The sequence below is a fragment of the Notothenia rossii genome (assembly GCF_949606895.1).
Source record: "Notothenia rossii genome assembly, chromosome: 9".
Taxonomy (NCBI): Eukaryota; Metazoa; Chordata; class Actinopteri; order Perciformes; family Nototheniidae; genus Notothenia; species Notothenia rossii.
Window position 1 is genome coordinate 4,377,039 of NC_136907.1, and position 13,325 is coordinate 4,390,363.

At 39.7% G+C, this 13,325-nt stretch overlaps 1 protein-coding gene and 1 long non-coding RNA gene across 2 annotated transcripts in view; both read left to right on the forward strand.

The window, feature by feature from the left end:
- The window catches only part of mpzl1l (myelin protein zero-like 1 like), a 33,507-nt gene continuing 20,182 nt past the window's right edge, over window positions 1–13,325 (forward strand). The window contains exons 1-2 of the mRNA XM_079647375.1: window positions 1–158; window positions 11,410–11,591. Of these exons, the coding sequence (XP_079503501.1) occupies window positions 86–158; window positions 11,410–11,591 (255 nt within the window). The 5' untranslated portion in view covers window positions 1–85. The remainder of the gene's footprint in view (window positions 159–11,409; window positions 11,592–13,325) is intronic.
- LOC307017685 lies at window positions 2,434–3,471 on the forward strand. Its single transcript, XR_013802241.1, has 2 exons — window positions 2,434–2,827; window positions 3,177–3,471. It is a non-coding gene; the product is annotated as an uncharacterized lncRNA (long non-coding RNA).

A 13,325-nucleotide genomic window follows, 5' to 3' on the forward strand; every position in this document is an offset into this window, starting at 1 on the left:
CCAAAAGTTCCCACGAAGAAGAAAAACGATTCAGGGTGGAGGAAAAAAAAACAGCAGAGGAACTCCTCCTGTTTACAACAACATAATGGAGACAAAATGGTCAAATATGAGCTGCAGGCGGGTTTTATTGACTGGATTTATGCTATGTATTGTATTAGGTGAGTGCTGAAGCCCATCTTGGGTTATATTTGAATTTGGATATGTTTGATGTTAGCCTCTTTATTTAAGGTGGGACACCAGGTTAGCTAGCTAGCGTTGTTTCATGTACAGCAGCACCTAAAACCTAACATTTCCTACTAATTAATGCACCTTTGTTCACCTTTTGTTGCTAGAGACGAGATTTAACAGTGCCGAAAACATCCATAAAGGGATTGTAAGCTACACTTAAACGCACACACCTATTGGTAAATGTTAGGTTATATAATTAAGGTTAATCGTTAAATGCACTATAATTTAAACGAGATTTGGTGAATAGTGTTTACCTCTTGTGGCTATAGACTATATTAAACCAAGCCGAACACATATTTATAAGGAGTCTTTTCTCTCTACATGCTTTTATACTAATTGGTTACATGTAAAGGTTATTTAACTAAGGTTAAAAGTTAAATCCACTATAATTTAAGTGGGATTTGGTGTAGAGTGGTAATTAATGCACCTTTGTTCACCTTTATTTAACACTGCCGAAAACATGTATCCAGTGTGTTGAAGCTACTTTATCGTGTACACCTATTGGTAACATGTAAAGGTTATTTAATTAAGGTTAATGGTTACATTTACTATGATTTGAGTGAGATTTAGTAAAGAGTGGTGGTTACCCCTCTAAACTCTTCTTACCAATTAATGCACCTTTCTTCACTTCCTGTTGGTAGAGATGATAATTAACAATGCCGAAATCATCTATATATACACAGTATTAGCTACACCTATGCTTATACACCTATTGGTACATGTATCGGGTATTTAATTGAAGTTTATAGTTAAATTCACTATAATTTGAATGAGGTTTGGTGCAGAGTGGTAGCTACCGCCCTTGATGTAGTCACGTTCTATGGGAGGTAACGGTGTGATCTCAGCGGTTAACAGGGAGGCTAACCCATGTCTTCACCGTCATATTTACCTAAATTAAAGGGTTTATTTCTGTGTTTTTAATATGCCGAATTGTAAAATGACTTCTCATAATACAGAAAAAGTTCAAACATGTGTGCTATCACGTAGGTTTCTTTGATGATACACACAGACACATTCAAGTGCCATGTTTGTGAATAATGGTGTCGATAGGCGTGGGGCTCTTCGGTCACTACGTGTCGCCCGAGGGTTTACTATTTTAGAGGTGGAAGAAGTACTCAGATCTTGTACTTATAAGTAAAAGTAAAAATACTATAGTCTCAAAAAGAATCCATTATAAGTTAAAGTCTTGTTACAAAATGTTGCATGGGTAAAAGTACAACAGTATTAGCTTTAAAATACACTTAAAGTACAAAAAGCTCAATTCTGCACAATGGCCAGAATAATATAAAGTACAGAAGTATTTTAAGCTAAGTGTACTTTAGGCATCAAAAGTAATAAGAATGCATCTTTTCACAGTATTATATTATTATGTGTATTATATTATCCAGTTCTTAATACATGTAAGAGCTTTTTAGTTTTGTAGTTTGTCAATGTGGAGCAATATAGATACTGGAAATACACGGTAGAGTTGTTATACAGTACTGCATTATACCATATCAGCAAATGATGTGTTTGTTATGTACAAAGTAAATACTAACTATGATTGTTAGATTACATTTAGTGTAGTAAAAAGTACAATATTTGCCTTTGTAATGTATTGGAGTAGAAGTATCTAAGTAGCATTACATGGAAATACTCAAGTAAAGAACACACAACATGTCAAAATATCCACCACTTAGTTTACTTAGGTAACCAGCTCACTATTTACTCTATTTTCCGTCATTTTCACTATAAAATACCCGTATGTTCAGCACGAACTAATCGTTATTTTGATTGTGTTTAGATAAGATTTAACGCTTCAGCTCTTAGCGTCCAACAACATAAGATAACATCTCATTTCCTTGTTGGCCAACCTTTTCCCGACCCAGATTGTAAAGCTAACGTCATAAATGCAAAATATACAGTAAATGCAGCAAACCTGTTGTCCAAAAATCTACTTTAAATGTTGGCACAGTAAAGGCTTCTGTCTCTAAACTGCGTGTAAATACACCACAAAGGTTTTTGGCTTCCAAAACTCTCAGCTGATCTTTAATAAATGGTGTTTTTACATTAATTAGACATGTTTTACCCCTAGCTATCATTCCAGTGTTTCCCCTACCATTGTCTTGGCGGGGCGCTGCGCCCTGCCAACGGAGCCCTACGCCCTGCCTGAAATTCAAGGTGTTTTTTTTTTTTTACATTTTTTTTTTTATTATTTAAAAATATATATATATATATAGCACCAAATTGCAACTGAAGTAATCTATCTACGGTCACGTTTCACATTGAACATGTGCTCTTTTATTAAATAAACTAAACGCCTATGTTATTTATCCAATGTGCATGTTTCAGTGTCCACTGCCTTGCGTATTCACATTCTCCCTCCGCTCCCCCCCCCCCACACACACACACGCGAATGCACACACTCACAATCAGAGACAAGAGCGGAGGAAAGAAGGAGAACAACAGCTCTGCTTTCTGCCCGTTTGTGTCCCCCCCCAGTTTCAAATTCGTTTAGCAAGCCGTTATCGTCACGGGAGAAGGACACAAACAGCCTGGCCAGGTGGACGCGCGCGAACGCGACAACGAACGTAGCGTGTGCATTCTAAAAATAGCTCAGGTGAGCAGGTACCGCGGTTTTGAACTACAGTATTGAATTTGACAGAAAACAACAATGAAACGCCAGCAGAAGAATAATCTAATGAGTTGGGTGGAAAAAAAAGACAGGAGATGTGAGTTGGTTTATTCAGTAAATTAGCTCAGGATAATTGGATGTTCTGTCTACACCTGTTGATGTGAGGCTAATGCATGATTTGCTAGCTTGATGCTACCGGCATTTAGCGGCAGTGACTCAACAAATTTCCACTTAAACTGTATCGTCAGCAATGTATGACAAGCAGACTGCTTGTTTAATGTTAGATTCACACCAATAGCTCAATATGATCATAACACGATTGCTTTCATATCAGAGATCAGATGAGGTGGAGCTGCCTCCAGCAATAGAGGATGAGGCAGAGAGAAGCAGCAGCAGCACAGGGTTGCAGCAGGTATGTTATATGCTGTAGTTAGGTGATTTAAATGTATCAATGAAAGGAAGAAGTGTAGACAACATGATAAGAAGGGAATACAGTTTTAATAAAAGTACACTACAGTGTAACACTGTACTGTATTACTTTTTAATGTACAAATACTTTGTTACTGTACGATATCAATAACAATAATCCACAGCTCCTCTCTCTGCTCCAGAGGATAAAAAGAATTCGGGTGCCCCGAAAAAAAATTCGGGGTACCCGAGCAGCACCCTGCCAAGGCTGTAAACCTAGGGGAAACACTGCATTCTGATCCTTACCTAGATTAGACTGAGGAAGGATCTTGTAATATAGGAAGGATGGGCATTAATGCATCTAATGTTTAACAACGTAATATCCTCATTAAGTTAAGTCTGTTTATTTATATTGCACAATTAAAGACAACTAGGGTTAACTAATGCAATGTTTCAAAATGTCGATTGTTATTTGGCTGCAATTCTACATGAGAGATAATGACCGTAGTCAAATCCTGCTTTTTTTAAATAAGACTATTGGACAAGAGCAAGTCGTTTTGACCTTTTTTAAAGACCTAGAAAGGGTTATTAACGCCTTTGTTGCCTCGAGACTGGATTACTGCAACGCTCTTAATGTGGGTATGGAGTCCGGACCAGGCCTCAATTAGACGCCTGCAGCTAGTGCAGAACGCAGCTGCACGTCTTCTGACTGGCCACAAAAAGCGTCACCACATCACCCCAATTCTGGCCTCACTGCACTGGCTTCCAGTTCGGTTCAGAATTGATTTTAAAATCCTTTTATTTGTTTTCAAAGCCCTAAATGGGCTGGCTCCGGCCTATATAGCTGAACTCCTCCATCGCTACACCCCAGCCAGAGCTTTAAAGGTCCCATGTCATGGCCATTTCTACTGATCATAATTCCATTGTTGAGGTCTACTAGAATAGATTTATATTGTGCAATTTTCCAAACTCACATTGGTTTCTCATACAGCATCTCTGTATAGTATGTGTATTCACTCTCTGTCCTAAACGGCTTGTTGGAGCTCCTGCCCCCCCCTCCCCCCCCTCCCTGTGAGCCCACTGTGCTCTGATTGGTCGGGACGTTGCGAGGCTCGCTGCTCAGTGAGCTGGCTTACTGGTGTGGTTTCCGGGTAGGCGTTACAGCGAGAACAAGCGAAACTCATCCTGAGCACACAAACACTCACAGCCGAAGTAAAAACAATAAGTGTGGCTTGATATTGAGTAAGAAAAAAGGTTTATAACGCTGTGAGAATGGGTCTGAGGAGAGCATTTCTCCACCATCCCAACTTAGCAGCCCAAAAAACGTGTACCCATTAAAACAGTCGTGGTAGACACCTTGTTTGTTTTAAACATCATAAATACACAAACAACAATGAATACTTACAGGCTGTGTACCCGAATCTCCCGCTGGTCCAAACAAAGTAGGAACAGCATCACTCTTCAGTGCCCTACGCTGTACATATCCGGCATGAACCGCTGAAAGGTTTGGGAAGCTTTGTTTCGTGAAATGCTGGCAGAGGGTGTGGCCTCTGGGTGTTCACACGTCACAGAACCCAGGAAGCAAACAATGGAAAATTAGAAATCTCCAACGAGGCGTTCTTGGGCAGCATAGACTGTGTTAGAGTTTTACTCGCTACAGGGTCTACTTTGAGGGTTTTTGACTCCGTTTACACGGACGGTTAATAACCGGAAAAGCATGACATGGGACCTTTAAGGTCTGCTGACCAACTGCTGCTGATAGTGCCCAAGACCAGGCTCAAACCGGAGGGCACCGAGCCTTCGCAGCAACTGGCCCCAGGCTCTGGAACACTCTGCCCCTCCATGTGAGGTCGGCCCAGACACTAGGGGTTTTTAAATCTACACTAAAGATTCACTTCTTCTCTCTGGCCTTCTAGTCAGAGCGGAGCACGACACCTGACTATTCCCTGTGTTTTTGTTTTTTATATTTATTGTCTTTTATTGTGATTGTAGTAAAGTGTTTTTATTACATGCACAGCACTTTGGCTCGACCAAAATGTGCTATATAAATAAAACTTGATTTGATAATAAAAACAGCTGCGTTGATACTGAAAACCCGATTGTTCTTCACACGGACAAATTGAGAAGGAATCTATAAAGAAATGAAACTATAGACAAAAGGGATAATGGTGCTGTTATAAAATCACATTCGTTCACATCCTTAGCAGCTCTGGGTTGGGACGACATCATTATACAAGGTTTATTTGACTGAGAGTGCGAGTCTGCTCTTTTCAACCATCATTTGAAATTCTATATAAGACTGTGAGAAGAGACTGGGAATACTTTGTTTAAGCAGATGAAAAAAGTCCAAGTAAATGTCCTATTTAACACAACAGCTTTAAAGTTATATTGTAAAGGTTTGTTATACAAGCACGTTTCTTTACACATTACTGAATATTGCACAATACAGCCATTTGAAATAATACAAAGTAACTTCCTGATTTGTTTAGAGAAGTGCTTAAAATCTCCGACTAACAGCAGCTGACCGCCCAAAAAACCGCCCGGGTCCGTTTCATATTGGGACATTATCTCCAACCAGATGCTGACGGAGCCGTTTCTTCTGTTTTTAAATCATACAGTGCTTCCTGCTAGGGTCTGGATCACTGTCTGTGTGCATTAGTGCAATATCTGTTCAAAAGGGCAGAAGACAGGAAGTATCTGAGCTCTCTGTTACTTACAGGAAGTCTAACAGATTATCTTATTTGTGAGAAAATGTGTTTGTTTGTCGAAGTTGTGACTTGTTTTTTAAAAATGTACAATCGTAAATCTGTTCAGTTTAGTGTGCTGTCAAAGATTTCTCATTCAGAGGTTAGAGTTATGAATTATTAATCTGTCAACTATCCAGCACTTAACGCTTTCAAACGACGTTATGTGAGGAAACGTTTTTTCTATTTTCTGCATCCTTACTTTTGGCAAAATTGTACAGAATTAGATCTGGATTCATTCTTTCAAATCACACAGAGCCTTTAAGTTGTCTTTGGGTGGAATAATGAGTTATCCAATTGATCATTTCAACAGTCAAATGAGCAGAATCAGATCAGGGTGTTGTCTCACTCAGGTAACAGAGGCCCTCTTACTCTCGGTGTAAATGTTAAAGCGATGCCGGAAAACAATATTTCTGTTCGTCAAAAACAGTATAATTACTCCAGAGATATGAAAATGGTGTCAAATAGAGCGTCAGACACAGCTTTGATTTTACGGAGCTACGACGTCATGTTGTTGTTGTTTACGTCTTGAATTGATATATCTTATATACTAGAGAGAGAAGAGAATTGGGAGGGATGAAACCCTCGTTAATGGTCACACATGCAGAGCACACAGTGACATGTGTTCTCTGCTTTTAACCCATCCTAGCACCAGGAGTCTACTAGGAGCAGTGGGCAGCTATTGTACAGCGCCCGGGGAGCAATGGAAGTGAGGGGGGAAGGGGAGTGTCCGGTGCCTTGCTCAAGGGCACCACGGCAGGGCAGGAGGGGAACTGGGACCTCTCCAAGTATCAGTCCACACTCCATATTTAGGTCTGGTCGGGGACTTGAACCGGCGACCCTACAGCTCCCAGTCCAAGCCCCTACTGACTGAGTAATGGCGCATTTCCACTACAGTGCAGTTTAAGCGTGCCGTGCCCGGCCCGTTTTTGGTTGCGTTTCCACTTGGCGTAGTTCTGGCTATCGGGTACTTTTTCACAGTTTTTTTGGCTCTACAAAATCGAGGTTCTTTCCGGGCCAACAACCGGGCTGAGTATGCTAAGCTAGTGAGAGAATCGCTGGCAACTACAACATATTTGACCGTGATTTAATTGTAATACACGTTTCAAAATGATGCCGAAGTAACAACATACTGATACCGGTTAGTAAAAACCATGAATTAATGCTTTGACAAGTCTGCAGACAGACGGCAGGCGAACAACCTTTTAAAATGTGTGTTTTCTGAATGGAGATCGGCTAAGCTAACGCAGTATATGCTCCGACCGTCCAGACTCACAACAACGGCCTACAGACATAAATAAACCAGCGACTGTGTTCTCCATGACACAGACAGTCTGTGCATTGCACTTGTTTCACTTTAGTCTAGTTTCTGAACAGATATGAGGAACTGTGAGCTCTGAGGTGTTTGGTTCTGTTTTTGTGGTTCACATTGAAGATGAAGTCACGGCTCCGCCTACACTGCGTTACTATAGTTACTGCCCCAGTTCCTAAACTGTAATGGAAACGCAGCAGAAAGTGAGCCTGGCCTAACGAGGCCTAACGAGGCCTAGCCATACCGTACTAAGCCGTGCGAGGCCCTGCAGTGGGAAAGCGCCATAAGATAACACCTGATTTATTGTCAAAATTATTTTTAAAAAATACTAATTTCTACTTGTACTACAAACTAAAGCTGTATCAAATCCAATCATCTCATTTAAATTGTTCCTGATTTGACCTCCGCTGTTTATTGATGTTTATTTCCTGCTTTAGCACACAGCGCATAGAAAACAAAAGTCCTCCTACAGCAGAATCAACAATGAGGCAGTTATGAAGGGACAAAGGAAATGATTGCAATAATAAATTATTAATTTATGTGGAATAATTGAACAGTAAAATAGCTGCCGAGCCACAACTACCTCTAACCTTCAGGCTTTAATGCCATGATGAATTAATCAAGGGCCATGAAGACATTAAATATTAATACCCTTTGTAGTTCCTGGACATCACAAGTCAGAAAGCTATCAATTAATTCCAGTTTAATAACACGGTGATTCGAGATTTATCGCTATTGATTGCAAAATTAAATAAAAACAATAATTTGCGTTACCTGTCGGGTTAAAAATGTGAGTATTTTTTTGTAAATTATAGAAATATAGATACTGTGTATCTTAAAGAGCCCATGTCATGCTTTTCCGGTTATCACCCGTCCCCTTGTGTGTTATGAAGGTGTTTCTGCATGTAAACGGTCTGCAGAGTCACAAACCCTCAAAGTACACCCTGTAGGGAGTAAAACTCTAACACAGAGAAGACCTGTCTATGCTGCCCCAGAACGCCTCGTTGGGGATTTCTCATTTTCCATTGTTTCTTCCGGGAACCGCATGACGTAATGCGGTTCCCGGAACCAAAATGGACCAATCCTTGGAGCCCCTCACACACCAGGACCCCTTGGCTAACTAACAGGGAGTCCCATTGACTTGCATAGAGCTCCCTGAACGCTGGTAATAGACGAGTTGGGGTGGTGGAGAAATGCTCTCCGCAGACCCATTCTCTCAGCGTTAGAAACCTTTTTCTAACTCAATATCAAGACACACTTATTGTTTTTACTTCGGCTGTGAGTGTTTGTGTGCTCAGGATGAGTTTCGCTTGTTCTTGCTGTATCGCCGACCTGGAAACCCTGTCCGTTCCTTGCAGCAACGAGCCTCGCAACGTCCTGACCAATCAGAGCACACTGGGTTCACAGGGGGGGGGGGGCAGGAGCTCCAACAAGCCGTGTAGGACAGAGAGTGAATACACATACTATACAGATGCTGTATGAGAAACCATTGTGAGTTTGGACAATTGCACAATTTAAATCTATTCTAGTAGACCTCAACAATGGAAATATGATCAGTAGAAATGGCCATGAACTGGGACCTTTAATAAAAAAATCTAACATTGTCATAGTTACAATATACTTGGGTGTTAGACAAGCCGTTTTTTAACACTTTGAGAAACTGTGATAACCACACACTTTCTCCAGATTAGTCGTTTTGTTTATAACATTTAATAAAATATTTAAAAAAATCCATCCCAGCTTCTGAAAATCCGAGGTTATGTCTTTAAATGTCTTGTTTTGTTCGTCAAAAACCAATAAATATTCACTTTAATACGAAATAAATCAGAGAAAAAGCAGAACAAAATCGCCATATTTGAGATTCTGAAAACAGAACGGAAAAATACTTTGAAAATGAATCATTCATATATTGGTGCAGCTCTGGTGAAACATTGCAGATTAAACCGGTAAAGTTTAACAGAATTTCAACTCTTTTTTGTTACATATAAACTCTGTATTTGGACTGTGTTCTCCTTCTGTTGTCCTGCGTGGGAGTTCTACAGAGTTCAAATCAGAGAAGCCTTTTATCCTTTTATCAAACTAAAGGACTTCCTGTTTTGCATTCATCTCTCTGGGACCTGAAACAACACAACACATCCCCTTTATGAAATGTCCAATGCACAAGAAATACAGCGTAGGGATGACAATGGGGGAAAAGTCCCAGGCTCCTCTAACAAGGCTGAACTGGAAAGAATAAAGAAATAATGTATGCACTGTCACTGTACATTATCTCTTTGCATAATAACTAAGCAGACAAAGCTACATTTAACAGAGAAGCAGTTTGGCTTGTTCAGAAAATCAAATCACTTTCCTGTAATAATGCAGCCTTTAAAACAGAAGTATGCAATATCAAGAAATCTGAAAGACAATATCTGGTCTCATATGGCTTTACCGATACATGTCCCTAACGTTCATTAATATGCCACTTTTAATTCCTCTATTTATTATTGTTATACACGATGGTATATATTAGGGCTGCACAATATTTGAAAAAACTGACATTGCGCCATTTTTTAACAATATTCAACCGGATGAAGGATTTTAGTCACGGACTTCTGGATCTTAAGTTATCAGAGCAACAAGCTGAGCTAGCTGAGTTATCCTGCTGTGATCTGATCAAGAATGATTGTGATTGGTGGTTTGCTGACAGAGCCTGCATGTCACCCACTCAAATGCCCCTGACATGAGAGCCGCGTGAATTTTCCTTTTGTAGCAAGCAGCAAAAGAATTATAACATGACGTGTTTGAGTTAATTTGCCTACTTAAAGGGGACCTATCATGCAAAAGTCACTTTTTGATGTCTTTTCTACATAAAGATGTGTCCCCGGTGTGTCGGGGAACTCACGCAGCGTCAGAAAATAAAACCATCTCTTTTCCTCCGTACCCAAATCTCTAAAAATGGGGGAACAACGGAGCTGATCCAGATTTGCGTCCGATATGACGTAATATCTGAAATGTGGACCCACGGCCCTATCAGAAACGTTGCTATCAGAAACAATGCCCGACTGTTGTGGACGTAATATGGTCGGTGTTTACATTAGCATGGCTAACACTCAGAGCTAACCTGTACTGGAGAGCATGTGTGTGAAGAAGCAGGAAGTAAAAAGGAACTCACCTTGTGGTATAACCGGCAAGAGAGAAAGCCTTTGAGCTCCATACTGTTTCAGAGATAATCCTTGATAATCCATGATATGGCGTTTCATCACGGCAGTATTTAGTTTAGACAGTAGCTGCCGGGTCCCGCATGAGCTCAGACCCCTCCTTTTTTAAAGCTTTATACCCAAATCAGCACTTTAGAAACAGGAAGTGAAATAGAGGGATATGAGGCATGGCTAGAATGGGTGATCTGTTTGGTATTTTGAGCAAAACACTTCATACACATGTTTTTGATATATTTGTATATATCTGAGACCTATGCTATTGCCTAAAAATAGCATGATAGGTGACCTTTAATATCGCACGTCCTACAGAAAGAAAAAATCGCACATCCTGCATGCGCGTAATGCGATTATCCTCACGACACGATATATCGTGCAGCCCTAATATATATTGATTATTATATTGTAGGACAATGTGCACGTTTTTTAATTTATTTTTCGTATTATTCAGTTTTTATTCTAATGTATTTGTATCTTTTGCTCAGACAATTTATTTGAACTTATAATTTTTATATAATATATATTAATTTATTTTACTTTTATCTTTTTTATTTTATAAATACCATTATTTTATATTTTTTGTATTGCTCATTCTTTCTTCAACTTCTTCTGTTTACACATTTTTATATTAATTATTTTGTAGTATTTATTTCATAGTGTTATTTATTGTGTCGCAGCTCTCATGAAACCCAATTTCAACCCGTTATAAATAAAGTATTCTTATTATAAATGTGCCTGGAATGAAAAAAAGACGGCAGGTTAATTGTACCTTGTTCGGGGATATTTTTTTATTTTCCATTTTAATATTAACTTCTGTTTTATATATATTTTTTATATTTTATGAAATGCTCTTAGTTGCTAGATAAATGAAAAAAGACATTTTATTTGACTCTTTTGTATTTACAGTCACAACCCCTTGCTCGGGGATCGATATCCACGCGGACTCGGAGGTTCTGATTCAGAACGGCACCACGGGCACGCTGCGCTGCTCCTTCAGGTCCAACGAGGTGGTGAGCAGCACCACGTCGGTCACATGGACCTTCCAGTCCAACCAGCCCGACAACCTGTTCTACAAAACCCCGTACACGGTGAGTGCTGTCAGGGTGGGGTGGGGGGGGGGGGGGGGGGGTGGTAATTAAAGGTCACTCATTATTATATTAATAAAAGCACAACAATCAATAAATACAAAAATAACTGCTAATAATAATGTGCACATGGAGGTGTGTATTTTCAATTAAATTGGGGCTTTATATCTAACGTGGGGAGGGGGTGTTTCCCACAGCTGCACGATGGTTTCCTCATTGTTTTATCTGACGGAGCTTCAAACTCAGGGGAAAACGCTCGCTGTGAAATCATGGGGTTCAAATACAGAAGGTTTTACTTTAGGTTCAGTCTCAGCGGCAGGAGTTTATATACTTATTTAGGTTATTTGTGTTATTGTGCTTCTACTTTGTCTCACGTAAGGAAAGGGGAAGTGTATTTACTGTAGCTACTGTTTGCTCTCGACCTAACAGATTTATTTAGATTTATATATATTTAGATTGTATTTAAAGCATTGGTACCACTTTACAATAAGATACCCTGATAAAGGGTTTACGAATAGTTTGTAATTAATTAATTAGGTTGTTAACACTTTATAAATCCTTAATAAGACATGAGATAAACAGGTGACCGGTTGCTTGCCAAATAGTGAGCCCACATTTATCTGTACTGCTAAGCCTTATATTGGCTACCTAGCTTACTTCGTCTCCTTCATCAGCCAGCATCCTTGGTATCTGTTGCTCACTGAGTTGATTCTCGCTAAGTAGCCAACTTAAGGCTTAGTCATCTTGCCAAATAGTGAGCCCACATTTATCTGTACTGCTAAGCCTTATTAGAAATGTTAGTAACTCGTAAATAAATGGTCATAAGAGATGCCAAGACACATCAAGATGGAAGGGGGGGAATACAGGTCAGTGAGCAACAGATACCAAGGATGCTGGCTGATGAAGAAGACGAAGTAAGCTAGGTAGTCAATATAAGGCTTAGTCATCTTGCCAAATATAGGGCTTTCACACCAACGTGGTTCCAGGGCCGGTTCGGAGCTAGAGCCTGAAAAGCACCGGTTTTTCCTGTTCACACCGTAGCGGAGCCGCCTCTAAGCTCCGGAATCTGGTTTGTTTCAAGCACCAAAAATTGTCGGTCTAGAAAGCAAGAACCGAGGCTAGGAAGGATTCTTGCCTCGCTTCTGAGGGACATGTCCTTCCAAGGAAGCGTCCTCGACATTGAGAAACACCCAGAGAGAGCTTTTCATTCCTTTATCTCGTGTCTCAATCTTGTTTGAGCATCGTGATTTAATCTCATGGTTCGTTATTTTTAATGTCCCTGATTATTTCTGCTTCTTGTAACACACAGCTCTCTTGTAAACACAACACAGGGTTTTATAGACGAGAGCTGCAGGGTTTATTATTATTATCGTCATACAGTCAGTCAGTTTATTTTACTGCGAGTTAATTCATTAGTTTCTGGTGTAAGGATGAAGGGCGTGGTGAGTTGTGACCACACACTCAAAGAATAATGAGTTATTGTAAGAGCTTAAACTGTCCCCGGCAGCCACTGTTAACATAATGAATAACTATTATAAGTGTTAACTCATTTGTGACACTTAGTAAATAAAGAGTTGTGTTGAATCTACAATATTTAAAATATAAATAACCAGTAGTTGTATTGTTCCCTTGAGATAAAAAAAAAAAAACCCCAGTGTATATCTTTAATAGTAATCCAAATATTACATTTCTGTTATTTTGTTCCCATAAATGAATGAAAAGCAGAAATACATACAG